This window comes from Salminus brasiliensis, chromosome 2 (assembly GCF_030463535.1).
Source record: "Salminus brasiliensis chromosome 2, fSalBra1.hap2, whole genome shotgun sequence".
Classification (NCBI taxonomy): Eukaryota; Metazoa; Chordata; class Actinopteri; order Characiformes; family Bryconidae; genus Salminus; species Salminus brasiliensis.
Genome location: NC_132879.1, coordinates 51344214 through 51358522, shown reverse-complemented (window position 1 = coordinate 51358522; position 14309 = coordinate 51344214). Strand labels below are relative to the sequence as shown.

General features: G+C 44.4%; 1 protein-coding gene across 6 annotated transcripts in view; it reads right to left on the bottom strand.

The window, feature by feature from the left end:
* Positions 1 to 4602: 4602 nt before the first annotated feature.
* lmo3 (LIM domain only 3) overlaps positions 4603 to 14309 on the bottom strand; it is a 50644-nt gene continuing 40937 nt past the window's right edge. For all 6 annotated transcript variants that reach the window (XM_072673095.1, XM_072673096.1, XM_072673094.1 and 3 more), the window contains exon 4: positions 4603 to 6335. In XM_072673095.1, the coding sequence (XP_072529196.1) occupies positions 6230 to 6335 (106 nt within the window). In that variant the 3' untranslated portion in view covers positions 4603 to 6229. The remainder of the gene's footprint in view (positions 6336 to 14309) is intronic.

Genomic DNA, 14309 nt, shown 5'->3' with positions numbered 1-14309 from the left:
ATCTGCAATAGCACGCTGACCACTGCACATTGTTACTGGCGGCTGGCTGATGTATCTGAGGGCTGTTTTTTTCTGCCACACAAATTCGACCCAAAAATACTCAAGTCTATTATCGCCGCAATAAAGAGATAATGACCCAACAGCGGGAATACATTTGCCAGGGCACCCATCTCTACGAAAAGGGGGCCGAAGGATAAGGAGTCATTAAGGCAGCGTTATCTGGTCCAGATAGCATTGGCATGTCTGCGTAGATCATTATTTTCGCCCCTGGAGCCGTTTGCCAAACGAGGAGAGTGGGGCTAACGGAGACTCTGGGGTCAGACGCGGCACGGGGATGAGGCGGCTAACGATACGCGGCCTGGCAGCTAATGCTTTTTCTAAACGCTCCTAATGACTATTTTGTGGAAGAAAACTCATGTGCGTGTTGTTTTTTTTTTCTTCTTCTTCTTCTTCTTCTTCTTCGTCTCTCCCCTCTCCTCGTCTTCCTCTGTGCTTCGTCGACTCTCTGTTGCTGAGGGGGGGTGGGGGGGTGAAGCTGAGATGTGTTTTTCTTCTTTATCTTCCTTTCGGTCTTTGCTCTCTTCAGCTTTTAGATCTTTAACAAACGCCCAGGCGAGTAGCAAGGGTCTGATACAATAACAACAGCATGTTAAATAAGACACCGTTTTGTATACGCGCCATTTCTCCGCGTGCTCTTGGCGAGTTGGGTGTTCTTCAGACTCCAGTCTCTTCTCTCGGAGGATAAAAACAGAGCTGATGAAACCGCTCTTTGTTCACAGCGACGACGAAGTTATAAGGTGAGGCGTTTGAGACGGAGCGAATGCACTGGAGAAGCCTGGGATTCTCTCTCCAGATGCGGTAATCGCTGCTTTAATTCTCGTATCCACAGGCAATTCACGCAAGCTTGTTTAACGCGGCACGGCGATGCACGACGATGTCTCACATTCAGTCTGTGATGTAAGAATACGCTGGAGCTGACAGCACTTTTTATTGTGCTTAGCCCCGTACACTGTAAATACCCAATTAAAGGTGCCATAGAATAGAAAACTGTATTGTCTTTGGCACAGTTAAATAATGGGAGTTACGGTACATGGATGTGACCATGTAAACCTCAAAACCCATTGACTCCTCCTTCAAATGCAAATCCTCCCTAAACTGTTGGGTAACAGTCTTGACTCGTTATATTTACGCCCCCAAAATTTACATACAGCAGCGTTCTTGCCTTAGTCAAAGATGGCGACGTGGGCAGTGGTGGCTCAGCGGTTAGAGCGCCCGGCTGTTGATCACAGGGTTGTGGGTTCGATACTCTGGCTCAGCAAGCGGCAAGGGCACTGTTGGGCCCTTGAGCAAGGCCTTTACCCTCTCTACTCCCCGGGCACTGCACCAATGGCTGCCCACCGCTTGCTGTCCACTGTGTGTGTTTCACTGGTGTGTGTTCAGTGCACGGATGGGTTAAAAAGGTGGAAGTGTGTGCATGGTTGTCTTGTCTTGTCTCACTTCCTCAGCCAATATTTGCCAGGATTGTGCACCAACACTGCTGAGCATGCACATCACCGCCAGACTCTGCTAGATACCGGTGTATATGTAGGCCTCATAACCATGCCTTTGTATATGCCACTGTCCACAGAGGGGGAATTTAAAAGTAGTGTGTGAGGACAGGAAGTAGAATAGCAAAGGCTAAAATGCTAGGCTAAAACATTTACATTATATCTGGTAAGAAGGTCAAAATATCGGAAATATCATATTTATGAGATGAGTTTTTAACACTGTAAACACGTAAACAGATTTACCCATGAGCTTTTATTTAGCAGGGTTTATTTAGCAGCTATTTAGCAGCAACACCGACACTGACGCTGACTCTAAGCCACTTTGTCATGGCTAGATGACCGGGTCAGAACACATCCCAAACATCAGGCAGGTCTTTTGGGGGTTTTCTGCAATGCAGTGGTCATTACCACCCAAAAATGATCCAAAAAAGGACGAATAGTGACCCGATAACAGGGTCATGGGTACCTAAGGCTCATTGATGTGATGCATGGAGGTCCCACCTCACAGCTAACAGGACTTCTTAAAGGATCTGCTGCTAACGTCTTGGATGCCAGATAGCACGGAATGCCTTGAATGGTCAGATCTGTTGTGCAAACTCAGATTTTCCCATAACCTTTTTTTTTAGCAGAGCTTTTTTAGCAGGGCTTATTTAGCAGCTATTTAGCAGCAACGCCGACACTGCGGCCTACTGCTACTGATACGTCTTATTGGATAAAAATATCACTCACCTTATGCTCACACTGAGGTGCTCTTAGTTGTTTTTTTTGTTTACAGTGGCTGTAAATATACTTGCAATGGGTTTGGTGGCTGACCGTGCCGTACTTACGAGCTCTTTAGTTGTAAGTACAAAGTTTTGAGGTGGACTTAAAGGCATCATAAGCCATCACGAGCAAAGGCAATCAGAACAGAGCTCATCAATTGTTCATTCGAAGGCCAAATCATAGAGTTGTAAAGGGTATATAAACCCGCATCTGAGGATTTCTCACATGGCTTCCGTGTGGACATCAGAGAACAATTGAAAATACTGTGGTAATGCTTTCTATGGCAGCTCTAAGCTGTTGTAGTCCCTTAGACTGCATGTAAATAGTAAATACAGGCTCTTGTTGGACACGTTGCTCTCGCAGAAGTTCAAATGCACATACACAGCTTGTATAACCTCTGTAGAAAAGCACGGCCATTATGAGCAGCTGCACATGAGCCACCATGTGTTGGCTAGAGGGGTGTAAAGCACTGGGCTGTGGACTAGTGGAACTGCATTCTGTTGGAGCAGCCTCAAATACCTTTGGGCTGGGTTGGACTGGCATTTGTGATCCAGAACTAATCATCTCTGCCTGATCTCACGAATGCGGTTATCCTGACAGTCAGCACCTAAACCGATTAGCCATAACTTACTTAGTACCACTTACAGGTGATCTTCATCTACAGTGGAATCTGTCAAGGGGTGGATATATTAAGCAGCAAGTGAAGAGTCAGTTCTTGAAGCTGATGATGTTGTTAAAAGCAGGACAATGGGCCAGAATAAGAATCTGAGCCATGATCTTTGTCATGGCTATATGACTGGGTCAGAACATGCCCAAACAGCAGGCAGGTCTTTCAGCGGTTTTCTGCAATGCAGTGGTCAGTACCGCCCAAAAATGATCCAAGAACGGTCAAACAGTGAACCGTTAATGGGGTCATGGGTACCTAAGGCCCACTGATGTGACCCATGGAGGCCCCACCTCACAGCCTACAGGATTTAAAGAATCTGCTGCTAACGTCCTGGTGCCAGATACCTCAGGACGTCTTCAGAGGTCCTCTGGAGTCCATATTAGGCATATTGGTGCTGATGTTATGGCTGATTGGTGTATTCTAATACCCTTGATTTCAAACACTGGATGAGTAGGTGTCTACAATCCTTCAGTCATTGGACACCATAGTGCACGTAACCAAATGTGAGTGAAGAAAATATAGGACGCGTTGGTCTGCAATTACCCAGTGTGACGCCGGCCTACACAAATTAGCATAGATGTGTCACTCAAAAGCTAGAAATATTCACAGTTTGACAGGGTATGATTCAATAATCGCTCACTGGCTGGAAATATCATGAGAGAATGATCATTAACAAAGTGTTTTTCTTCCCTCTCCCACCAGTCCTTCAAGACTTAGTGTAGTTTCAGAGCAGTCTCCGTCTCTGTTGAGGGACTTAACAGCTTGAGTCTAATCAAAGACATTTTTCCCTCTGTGTTTCAGGCTAAAGAAATTCAATTAGTTTAATTGGTCTGCTTATTATGGGCTGTAATGTGATGAGTGTGCTGCTATTGTCAAACTTCACAGGCCACTTTAAACTGCCTCCCTAATTAGAGGAACTTTAATCTCACTGTTTTACTCGTACAGTACGGAGGATCTTAGAACAGGCGTCTGGCTTCACTTGTAAACCAAGCTACAAAAGGCTTTAAGTGGTCTGAGTGTAGGCCTCATTCAGGGCCTGTAGAGCTGGTGTGTGGAGGCATAGCAGGGATTCAACTTCCAGCCATTTTAAAAGGCTCTGGTCCCCTTGCCGAACAATACATTAAAAGCCGACCAACGTTTCCACTGGAGGTGATTATCTACACTCCTCGATTCAGCTGATCCCCCTAAATGCACTCTGCTGCTGACAGATTCCCTGGCAGATATGCTTCTACCTCTTGTCTTTTGCTTTGCAGGAGAGGGGGTGAGGGGGAGGGGGGGTAAAAAAAAGAGGGTGGCGATTTTTTGAGGTGCAATGACAACAAAATGGCTGACAAAAATGATTGCACTTACGATCAATCATGGAGCAGAGAGTACAGCATGGTCTGGTGGCTAGGCTAATGGAGTGCCGACCGGAGAGGCCTCCACCGGCTCCTTTGCATCTACACTCGTGCCCTTGAGTGAGGCACTTAACCTAAATTGCTTCAGTAAACACTCGCTGTCGGAAGCGGAGGCGCAAGACTATGCGAAACCAGCCTGTTAGTCTTTTTTCTTTCCTTCTCACAAGGACAGGCCACTGGATTAGCGGCTTAGGGACGGGGGGAAAGAAAAGACCACCAGCACACGGTGTTAACACAATAAAACTGTATTACATTTGTGATTAAAATGATTACAATACAGTATGTACACGTGTCCTAAAAATAAACATCTCATGCTGAGTGACACATAAAAAGAAAAGCATTATATAATAATAGCAAGCAAAAAGGAATACTTTTATTTTGTGTTTTTTTTTTTCTTTTTTTCAAATATGTACAACAACCATATACAAATCGCTTTGTCTTTTCTCTCGGCTTTGCCCTCGGTTTAACTGAAGTCTGTCGGAGGGATGCTGCTTAAGCTCGGTACAGTAGTATCTTGTAGTAACTTGCACTTAGCTGGTCGCCTTGAGCCAACACCGAACCCCTGGCTGAAGGGGAACGAAAAAACCCTTGAAGCCAGGAGTTCAGAGGTTACACAAACTCCTCCAGCTTGGTCTTCAAGTTAGAACAAGTGTTACAGTCAGCGTGCAGCTAATGAGGCAACACTTGTGAGGCTCAGCAACCGGACAGTGATCGAATTCAAGTATAAACATGCCAAGGACAAAGCCTCAGTACAATGCACAATGACGAAAGAAAAGAAAGGGGGAAAAAACAAACTATCAAATAAATACAGTATATAAAAGACGTTAATCAGACCCACCCCTCACCTCACAAACTCACTAGTGCCAAACTCACTAGTACCCCCCAGTGTTCTGACCTGACAAAGACCTGGCGTATATCTCCATGTATTCCTAGTCATTTCCGGAGGCCGAGTTCTAAGATACAAAGCAGGCAGATGTTTTTTAATATATTTTTTATTTGAGAATGTCATGACCTTACTAATGCAGTTGCGTCACCGAGTGTAGGCATCGCAGGCGGATCTGTTGAATCCATAGGAAAAAGTCAAGGAGGGGAGGGGCGGGGGTGGAGGGCGGGTTGGTCGAAAGTCTTAGGGAGAGCTGAATAGTGCTCAGCTGGACGGGGCTAGGGATGACTGCCTATCGCTTTTTTTTCTCACAAAGGGAAAAGAGAAGAAAAGTAATAGAAAAGAGAAATAAGGAAACCCACTCAACCTGAGATCTTATGTTGACACAGCTCCCTCTCTCACGGCCATACCATACTCGTGCCTTTTCACCAATCAATTCCTTGATTGTTTTCTCATTTTTTCCCCTTCTCTGTGGTCCTCGGCGTGTGAAGGGAGTGAAATGGGGTCACTGTGATTTGGAGAGGGGTCTTGGAGTGGCTGCGTTTTGCAGGGTTGGATGTATGCGCGTGTGTGCGTGTGAGAAAGAGAGAGAGAGAGAGAGAATGTGTGCGTATGTGTGCTGTAACTGAGGCGCCAGGCCAAGGGGTCAACTGTCTCCATAAGGCCATGTGGGACAAGGGAGAGGCAGGGTCTTTTTCAAACGAACGACAGCAACGTCCATGACCACCGTGACGACTTTGCTCTCGGTTGGCGGGGCTTGGGAGAACCCCCTCTTTTCCCACTCACAAAAAGTCTCTATGGCTATTCTGTACAGCTGTGCCCCTTAACTGGGCTTTTCTTATGTACATTGTCAAGGAGCAGGGGCTGGAGAGGATGCTAGAGCTTTCGGTGTCTGATTGCATGTCCTCTTTCAGGTCCTCTCTCAGCTCTCTCTCCCATCCCCCTGCGGGCGAAAAAAAGGGTTGCGGAGGGGTCAGCGGACCTGCGGGGCGTAGCCTTCCTTCATCAGGCCCTCCTCGTAGTCTGTCTGACACAGGATCATGTTGTTCTTCAGGAAGAATTTATCTCCGACGCAAAACCTGAGATGTGACAGGAGAGGGAAGCCAAGAAAGAGAGGGAGAGAGAGAGAGAGAGAGAGAGAGGGAGAGAGAGGGGTAGGGGGTGTTTATTTAGTGTGAGAAAGTCGCAGACGGGCTCATCATTAACGATCACTTGCAGGCTTCCCTCGGCGTAGTGAACAAGTCTTCCTCCATACCGAGGCGATGAGACTCGTCCATGAGCTCTAACCCACCCCCTCACTATTAGTATGTGAGGAGGACTTGACCTAAGGAAAGGCAGTGTGTGTGTACGTGTGTGTGTGTACATGTGTGTGTGAATGCCGTCTACTGTGTATCTCTGGAGTGCATCAGCGGCGTAGAGCTGCTCCTCTACCTGCAGCTGCTACATAAATAAATCGCAAAGACGGAGTGTAGTTGCAGCCTGCCCAATGGGCCACTGTCTCACTTGACCTTTCAGAGAGGAGACTATGTTGGCCATAAGAGAGAGAGAGAGAATGCAAGCAGCAGTAAGAGAGAGGGAGAGAGTGTGAGAAGGGTAATGATAAGTCAGACAGTGTGTGTGTGTGAGAGAGAGACAGAAAGCTAGAGAGAGGGATAGAGAATGAAAAAGAGAGAGAGAGAGAGAGCTCCTCTGTGTCGAGTTGTCCTGAGGGCCGCTTATCTTGCTCACAGCAAGAGTTCGACAAGGTCGGACTACGAGTGTGCGCTTCTGTTTACCCACGTTTCTCCATCCTCGCTCCCTCGCGCTCTCTCTCTCTCTTTCTCAGTTTGTCTGTGTACCTGAGACTCCCCCCATCACCATTTTTAGTGGAAGATTAAAAGACTAGTTCACTCTCTGCTGGAGGCTCTAACAGGAGCACAAACAACGCAAGCAGGCTTCAATCCCCCTGCGTGCCCATTTGCCTCCAATTAGGAGCGCTTAAACATGTTCTGTTGACCACGCTGCATTGTATTCTGGAGGGTGGAGAGAGTGTGTGTGTGTGTGTGTGTGTGGGGGGGGGGGAGAGAAAGATCAATCAGACAAAGATACGTTAACCTTTCCGTCATTCTAGCGCCTAATAAGCGACGGAGGCGGCACCCAAAACGAACCGCGTCTAATCCTGTTCGCTTTGCTGGCGAAACTTTTGCAAACTTTCTATTAGTCACAGGTGATGACGTCAGGTGGCAGCCACAGCCATTAGTCAGGATCAAGTATCAACAAGTAATATCCATTAATCCTGCTTGTTGACACGGTGATTAACACAAAGCAGAGGTGTGCTTAATGTAATGGTGTCATTGGCTCCAATAAAAATGTCCTGTTTAAATGACACATTCTTCCTGGGAATCCATTAGTGTCTGTCTTCTTTGACATTCGGGCCTTCTCCTCCTCCTCCTCCTCCTCCTCCTCCTCGTATCTCCAGCCTTTCTCTCTCGCGCTCTCCCTCTCTCTCTTTCTCGCGCTCTCTCTGTCTCTGCTAATAGGATCCTTGTGTGTTTATTTAAAGCCTGTGTTTTCTGCTGCCTCTTAGTCTCGTCACCGCCCTGTTTCATAGTGCCAAATTGTTTCTGCTTGGCGAAATGTCAACAGCGCTTGTGACATCTGTGCGCCAATTATGACGAGGATATTGCAGGCAGCCCATCAGAGGTAGCAGTAATAAATGCCCTTGTGCTGCCCTCTGTCTTGCAGCTCTCGCAGTCATTACGGATCACCACATGTTCAGAGCACCGGCATTACCCTCAACTTTATGTGGTGCCATCCCGCCCCCTCAATAATGCTTTCTGCCTGACTTCAACGTCTCCAATCGCTTTTCACTCGCTTCACTTTGGGCAAATGATACAACCGTCTGAGTTTGGGAGTTTCCTCTCGCGCAACATAGATGGATGGATTTCACTCTTTCTTTCTTTCAGTTTTTGTTTCTTTCTTTCTTTTTTTCTTTCCTCCTTCCTTCTCCTCCTGCCCTCCCTTCCTCCCTCCAACTACTTGGCCCCCTCAGGTCTGACAGTCATGATTAATATGTCTATTGAGACCCATCTAGTTGAAGAACAGATAGCTTCCAAGGCAGCACACTTAATGATGTATGGCTACTTCTGCGATTTGCCTCGTAGGGCTGTGTTAACTATAGTAGTAACACCTCCCCGTCAGAATAACAGGCAGTCACTGAATGAGGGATGTAGAGAATACAAGAGTACTTGGCAGAATATGAGCGAGCTGGACATAATAGAACAGAACAGAATCAAGCTGTCACTGTCATACACTGTCACTACATATATATATATATATATATATATATATATATATATATATATATATAAACACCTTTCCAATAAAGGCTGGGCACTATGGTAAAAACACTCTATCTCGATATTTAAAGATTTTTATTTGCGAAACGTAATCACAGACTAAAAACATCAGGTGCGACAGATTCTTATATAACTTCTAACTTATATAACTTTATGAAACCTGCAGCTGATTTATAGCTGGTTTATTATTCACTAACAGTATCCTCAATATGCTTAGAAAAGCTTATTGTTATCACGATAACAAAATTTATCACGATACGATAAAATATCGTCATATTGCCCAGCTCTAAGTACAATCACTATTTTTACTGCCACTTTCTATAATCAAACTAATATAATTTTTAAATGACTGTTTTAAACTATATAGTTTGTTTACTATGCTATAACCATGTCTGACCTCCCTGACCATTCAGCTCCCAGTTCCTGCCTTCAAATCACTGTGCATGTGTGTGTGTATAGTGGTACACACTTAAATTAGGTGCTGCTGTTTGTCGATCACTAATGTGTAAAACTGAACAGGCTATGATTTCCTGTTCCAATGTCAGAAAACATAATGTTTGTTGTTGTTGTTGTTGTCTTACCCAAACTTTCAGTTCCACCTTTTTTGTTTTATTAGAAACTGCCCTTTTATCTGAGTTTTCTCTAAACTGATGTGGAGTAGTGACGTTACCAGTTAACAGCCGAAACAAGGCTTCTAATTCTAACTCTCCATTCCACCTTAAATACCGCAGCAGTTAGTGTGTACACCTCAACAGCAAAACATAACTACTGCATCATTTAAGGTGGAACGGAAATGATGTGGAATGAAAAATTTGGCTGCTAACTGGTAACATCTCCACACATATCAGTTAATAAAAAGCTTTTGTGTTTTGTTCAGTGGAATAAGGTCACAAATAAATTTTCTATGTTCTAGGGTAGTTTTCGATTTCCTTTCTGAAGCAGTTGAGAATTCAGGCTGTTAATGGCACCTAGAGGATGCCGGAGGACCCTCTGCTGCAACAAAATTAAGGATCGGAAGTGGATCGGGCTTTAAAAGTTGACACCTGATCCATTAAAAATGCCTGGATCTGCCCCCGCTCCTGAGTCACTCCACTGATTCAGGACATCCTTATTTTCCTCAGTTTATATTCCCAGCTGCCCTTTTTACACACATTTTACGACAAATGGATCAATGGAAAAGTAACTTATCAAGTAACTTTTCCAATTTTTTTCTCTCTTATAAAGTTACCATTTTGGAGATACAAGCATTTCCCAGGACACCTATGAAGCGATTTGCGTCAGTTCTTATTTGCATCCTATCAGTGACCATAAGAAAAGGTGTTTGCAACTTTTCAATGACCACTAGCAGCATCATTAGACTGGCACTGAGACACACTGAGATCTATCTGTAAGAAAAAAATAACAACAACAACAACAACAAAAGGACAGTCATTTGGTGCCCACAGCCCACTGATCCCTCCTGCACAAGCGCAGTCCCTGAGCAGTGTCCAGCCCAATTTGGCTCCAGCAAACTTCCCGCCCTCTCTCTCTCTAGAAGGGACAGTGACCCATACTAGTGACGTTCCCTCGGTTATGGGACCTGGGCCTCAGGCCCCTGTGCCTGTCCCCAGGGAGCCTCTGGGCAGCAGTGGTCAGGCTCATAGGCACGAGCCGAGCCATCTGAAGCAGCCTGATGAGGCCCGAGTGGACGACAGGCTCATCGATTAGCTGTTCCCTCAGGGCTGATCTGTGGCTAATGGATGGCTAGAGTCTCCCAACCTCTAACACACACACACACACACAACCGCACAACCACACGCACGCACAAATACACACACATACTGCCATGACAGGCCAGTAGCCGTTAACTAAGCTGAGGAAATAACTCTGACCCAGGTGACGAGACTCTGATCTGACCCCAAAAGATTAAGGCCAGGTTTCAGAAAGGGAAATTCACAGGCATGGCCTATTCCTGTGATATTTCATGGGCAGCTTACTGACTATGAATGATTATTTATTTCATGCTAGGGGTTGCACAATGTGATTACAACGAATCTCTGAAATATTAAGTAACTAGATGCAAAATTCCTTGGTTTATCTGTACTGGAAGTACTTGGATTTGTCAGAATCTCATTTCTGTATAGCAGCTTTCTTATACATCAGTATATCAGCATTGCAAAGGCCAATACAGAAATATATATCTCATAGCCTTAATCATGTCTGATACATGCAATGTAGTGCATAACTGACAATCAAATGTACCAGGGAGATGGATTCAGTGTCTCTAAATAGCTTCCATTCCAAGCCTGAGCGTATCAGTCAGTCCAGTTCAGTGCAGCTCGCTCTGATGAAATCAGGCTAATCACTGTCAGTGTGTAACAGTCCCTCCTCTCAGCTGGGCTTTTGTGTGGGCTGCACTGACTAATACTAATAAAGCTGCTTTAAAGGAAATGATGGTTCCGTTGGTGTGTGTGTGTGCTCGTGTGTGTGTGTGTGTTGGGGTAGGGGTGTGTTGATTGAAGCCATTTACCCACAGAACACCAATGATGTGCCACCGTTGACCCTCTGAAGGGAGAATTATTACATGTTGTGAACCCTGCTCACCTTCAATAGCCACTTCTGCGTATCAGAATATCCCGGTAGGTCCTTGCTGGCTATTTTTTAATCCATAAAATGGATTAGATGACTCTATTACAGGCAAGGGATTTTATTATATGTTTGTTTCAGGACTAAATCATAGGGCAAAATACAGTATTATGATTATATTACTCTCATACTGAGTACAGCGTGCATGTGTATGCAAAATCTGCTTCATTTTATCCAATTAAGCAGCACTAATTACAACAAAATAAAACAATTTAGATAAAATGTCATCATATAGCCCATCCCTAGTCTACAGACACTCACTTTGAACATTTAAAACAATATAAAATGTGCAAATATTATATCAGTATCACTTATAAAACTGAACATTTGATTATATAAACTGAGTAATGATTAATGGAAGGTTATATAAGCTGCTCAAGTTGCTTCGTTGGCTCAGTGTTTGAGTTCTCATCCATGTTGCTGCCATGTCGCAGACTGGATGGGTCAGATTCACATGACTACAGACTCAGTAGTATGTGTTTGATGGGACAGACATGACCAAACACACAGTGGGGAAAGTACTAACAGTACTAACAGTGAAAAAGATGAAAAAACTGACATGGGCTAGACTTGGAGGTTCTGATTAATTGCCCAGCCCTATAAAGCAATAATAATAACCAAACGGCATAAGAGATATCCTCTATATCCTCTATTTCTTAGCAGTTTCAATTGTCAAGAAGAATTGCTTGCAGTGGTGCCGTAAAAAAGAACACTTAATGTTCCATTAAAAATAATCAGGTTCACAGTGACTCAGCGGTCTAATGCACTATCATTATGGCACTATAGGGTCGCGAGTTCCCGCTTTGCCATCAGCAGCCGGAGCCCAAGAGATGGTGCAGTGGTGCTGGCACTATTCTTTGAGTGTATACCGTATTCCTCTGAGCGCAATACCGCATTGGCAGCAGTGGCTGGATTCGCACGTATCAGAGTCCTTACTATCCTAGTGTCAAGAGCATGGCTAGTGGGACGGTTAACTGGCAGTACCAAATTGGGAGACCTTCAGGAACCTATTGTTTTTAGCTGTGTAGTTGTTGCTTCTAAAACTTACCAACGATGTTCTAAAACCCTGAACTCTGTATGATGCATGCTTCATCTTTCTCCTGCTAAAAGGGGCTTTAACTGGGTGTACCACATGGCAGCTAAAATTCAGGTTCTTTTCCAAAAAAAAACAGTGATGGTTCATTTTCATGCTTGTGGTTCCCTTTGTAGTTTTGCCTGCAGAACTAAATGTGGAAAGCAGGCAAGGAGTGCACTGCACTGGAAGCCCCTGATAAGCAAATCAACATTCAAACTGAATTCGGTATGAGTGCCAATTGAAACCGAAGGGAGTGCACCCCCCAAACCTCCCCACCCCACCACCCCTCTTTTTTTTAATATCTACTGCCATCACAGGCGGTTGACAGAGTCTTCCTGTCCTTACTGATGTTTATCAAAGAACATCACAGCTCTGGCGTGAGCCGATACAAGGGTGACGCATGGAGCCGTCAGTGTGACAGCAGCCTAATGCGCAGGCCTGCCATTCCTCCAGCCTTCTTTCTCTCGGAGAAGCGCGTAAAATTTTGTGAGGCGCTTTCACAAAAACCCGGCTAGGGAACAACAAAGCGGCTCAGAAGTGTCAGGTGGCGTGCATCTGTGCGTGTGTGTGTGGCTGTGTAGATAATATCTCGTCAAGTTGTTGACAAATGAATTTGTGCGCAGTCAAATGGCATTGAGAGGGGGCGGATTTACATATTGTACTGCTGAGGCTCCATTCTCCAGAGTCTTGCTCCCTACACAGGAGGTCTGACGCAACAGGCTTTTCTGGACTGCCAGCTTAAAAACAGAGCAAAAAAAAAGCAGCTGTGGGGTTGCAGAGGTGAACTACAGCATATGTAAATCTCAGTTAAGGTTGAGCAGGTGTGGATTTGCAGGTTTCTCTGTGGGTGCAGCTCTGTGATTTGGTTTAGACTACAGTATGTATCTCTGATGTGTGGGGGTACTATGATTTAAAGGGATAGCATTTACACAATGCCATTTTCACAGTCCTAACTAGTAGGCTGTACTGTAATTTTAATTAACTGTCTGCTACATACTGTCTTGGCTAATCTGTATTCGGTGCAGATAATCTGCATTAACCTGCAACTTTAACGGGCAGTTTTCACTGTTAAAAGTACAAGATCCTTGAGGAACCTTTGGAGTAGAGCCGGGCAATACAATGACAATATTTTATATTAATTTCGTTATCGTGATACACAACACGCTTTTATGAGTTTATCGGGGATGTCGTCAGTGCTTAAAGATCACTGATTATCTGCACATTTCATAACAAAGAGTGTAATCAGTTATATTTAATTGAATGGAGTGCAGCATATTTTGAGTAAAAATCATGGTGCTCAGTATGGGAGAGGATTTGGAAGTTCTAAAAAAATGTACGCTGTTGGTGCATTTTGTCTACATCACGAAATATTGTGATAAATATCATATATCGTAAAAAAATTCTTTGTATATCCTGATATAATTTTTTTCCAATTGTTTTCGCCCAGTTCTGAGGGTTGGATGTTCTTTCATTTGCATGTTTATTCTTATTCCAATAGTTGAAACTGACCCTTTGCAGTAGCTCTTTACCTCAGTGTAGATCTTTTGGTGTCAGAGTGACTCTGCTTCGTGGCGTGGATGATTTTGTGACCCTTTGTCTTGGCTGGCGATGTCTCTGCATCGCTGCCTGGAGCCCTTCCATTACGGTCTTTGGGGTGCTTTGTGATCAGGTCTTATGTGGGCCAGTTAGGTAATTGGGGTTTGGTCTATGCTGCTTTTCCCATGCATGCTAAGAAACTTTGGTTTGGTTGTTTTTTTTTAATAAAATTTTTATTTTGTGTTTTGCTGATGTGAAGCACCTTTGGGTGTATTATTATTATTATTATTATTATTATTATTATTGGAAAATCTGATCATTTGATCATTACATTAAAGATATTATAACCTTCCTTAAACCAGCTTATAAACAGCCCTGCTTCAAAGTGTCAAGAAACTACAGAAAAAGTAAAGCCTCAGGGTGAGCAACAACAGCAATTAGCGCCAACACCATGCCATAAATCTTGTCGTGAGGGCGGG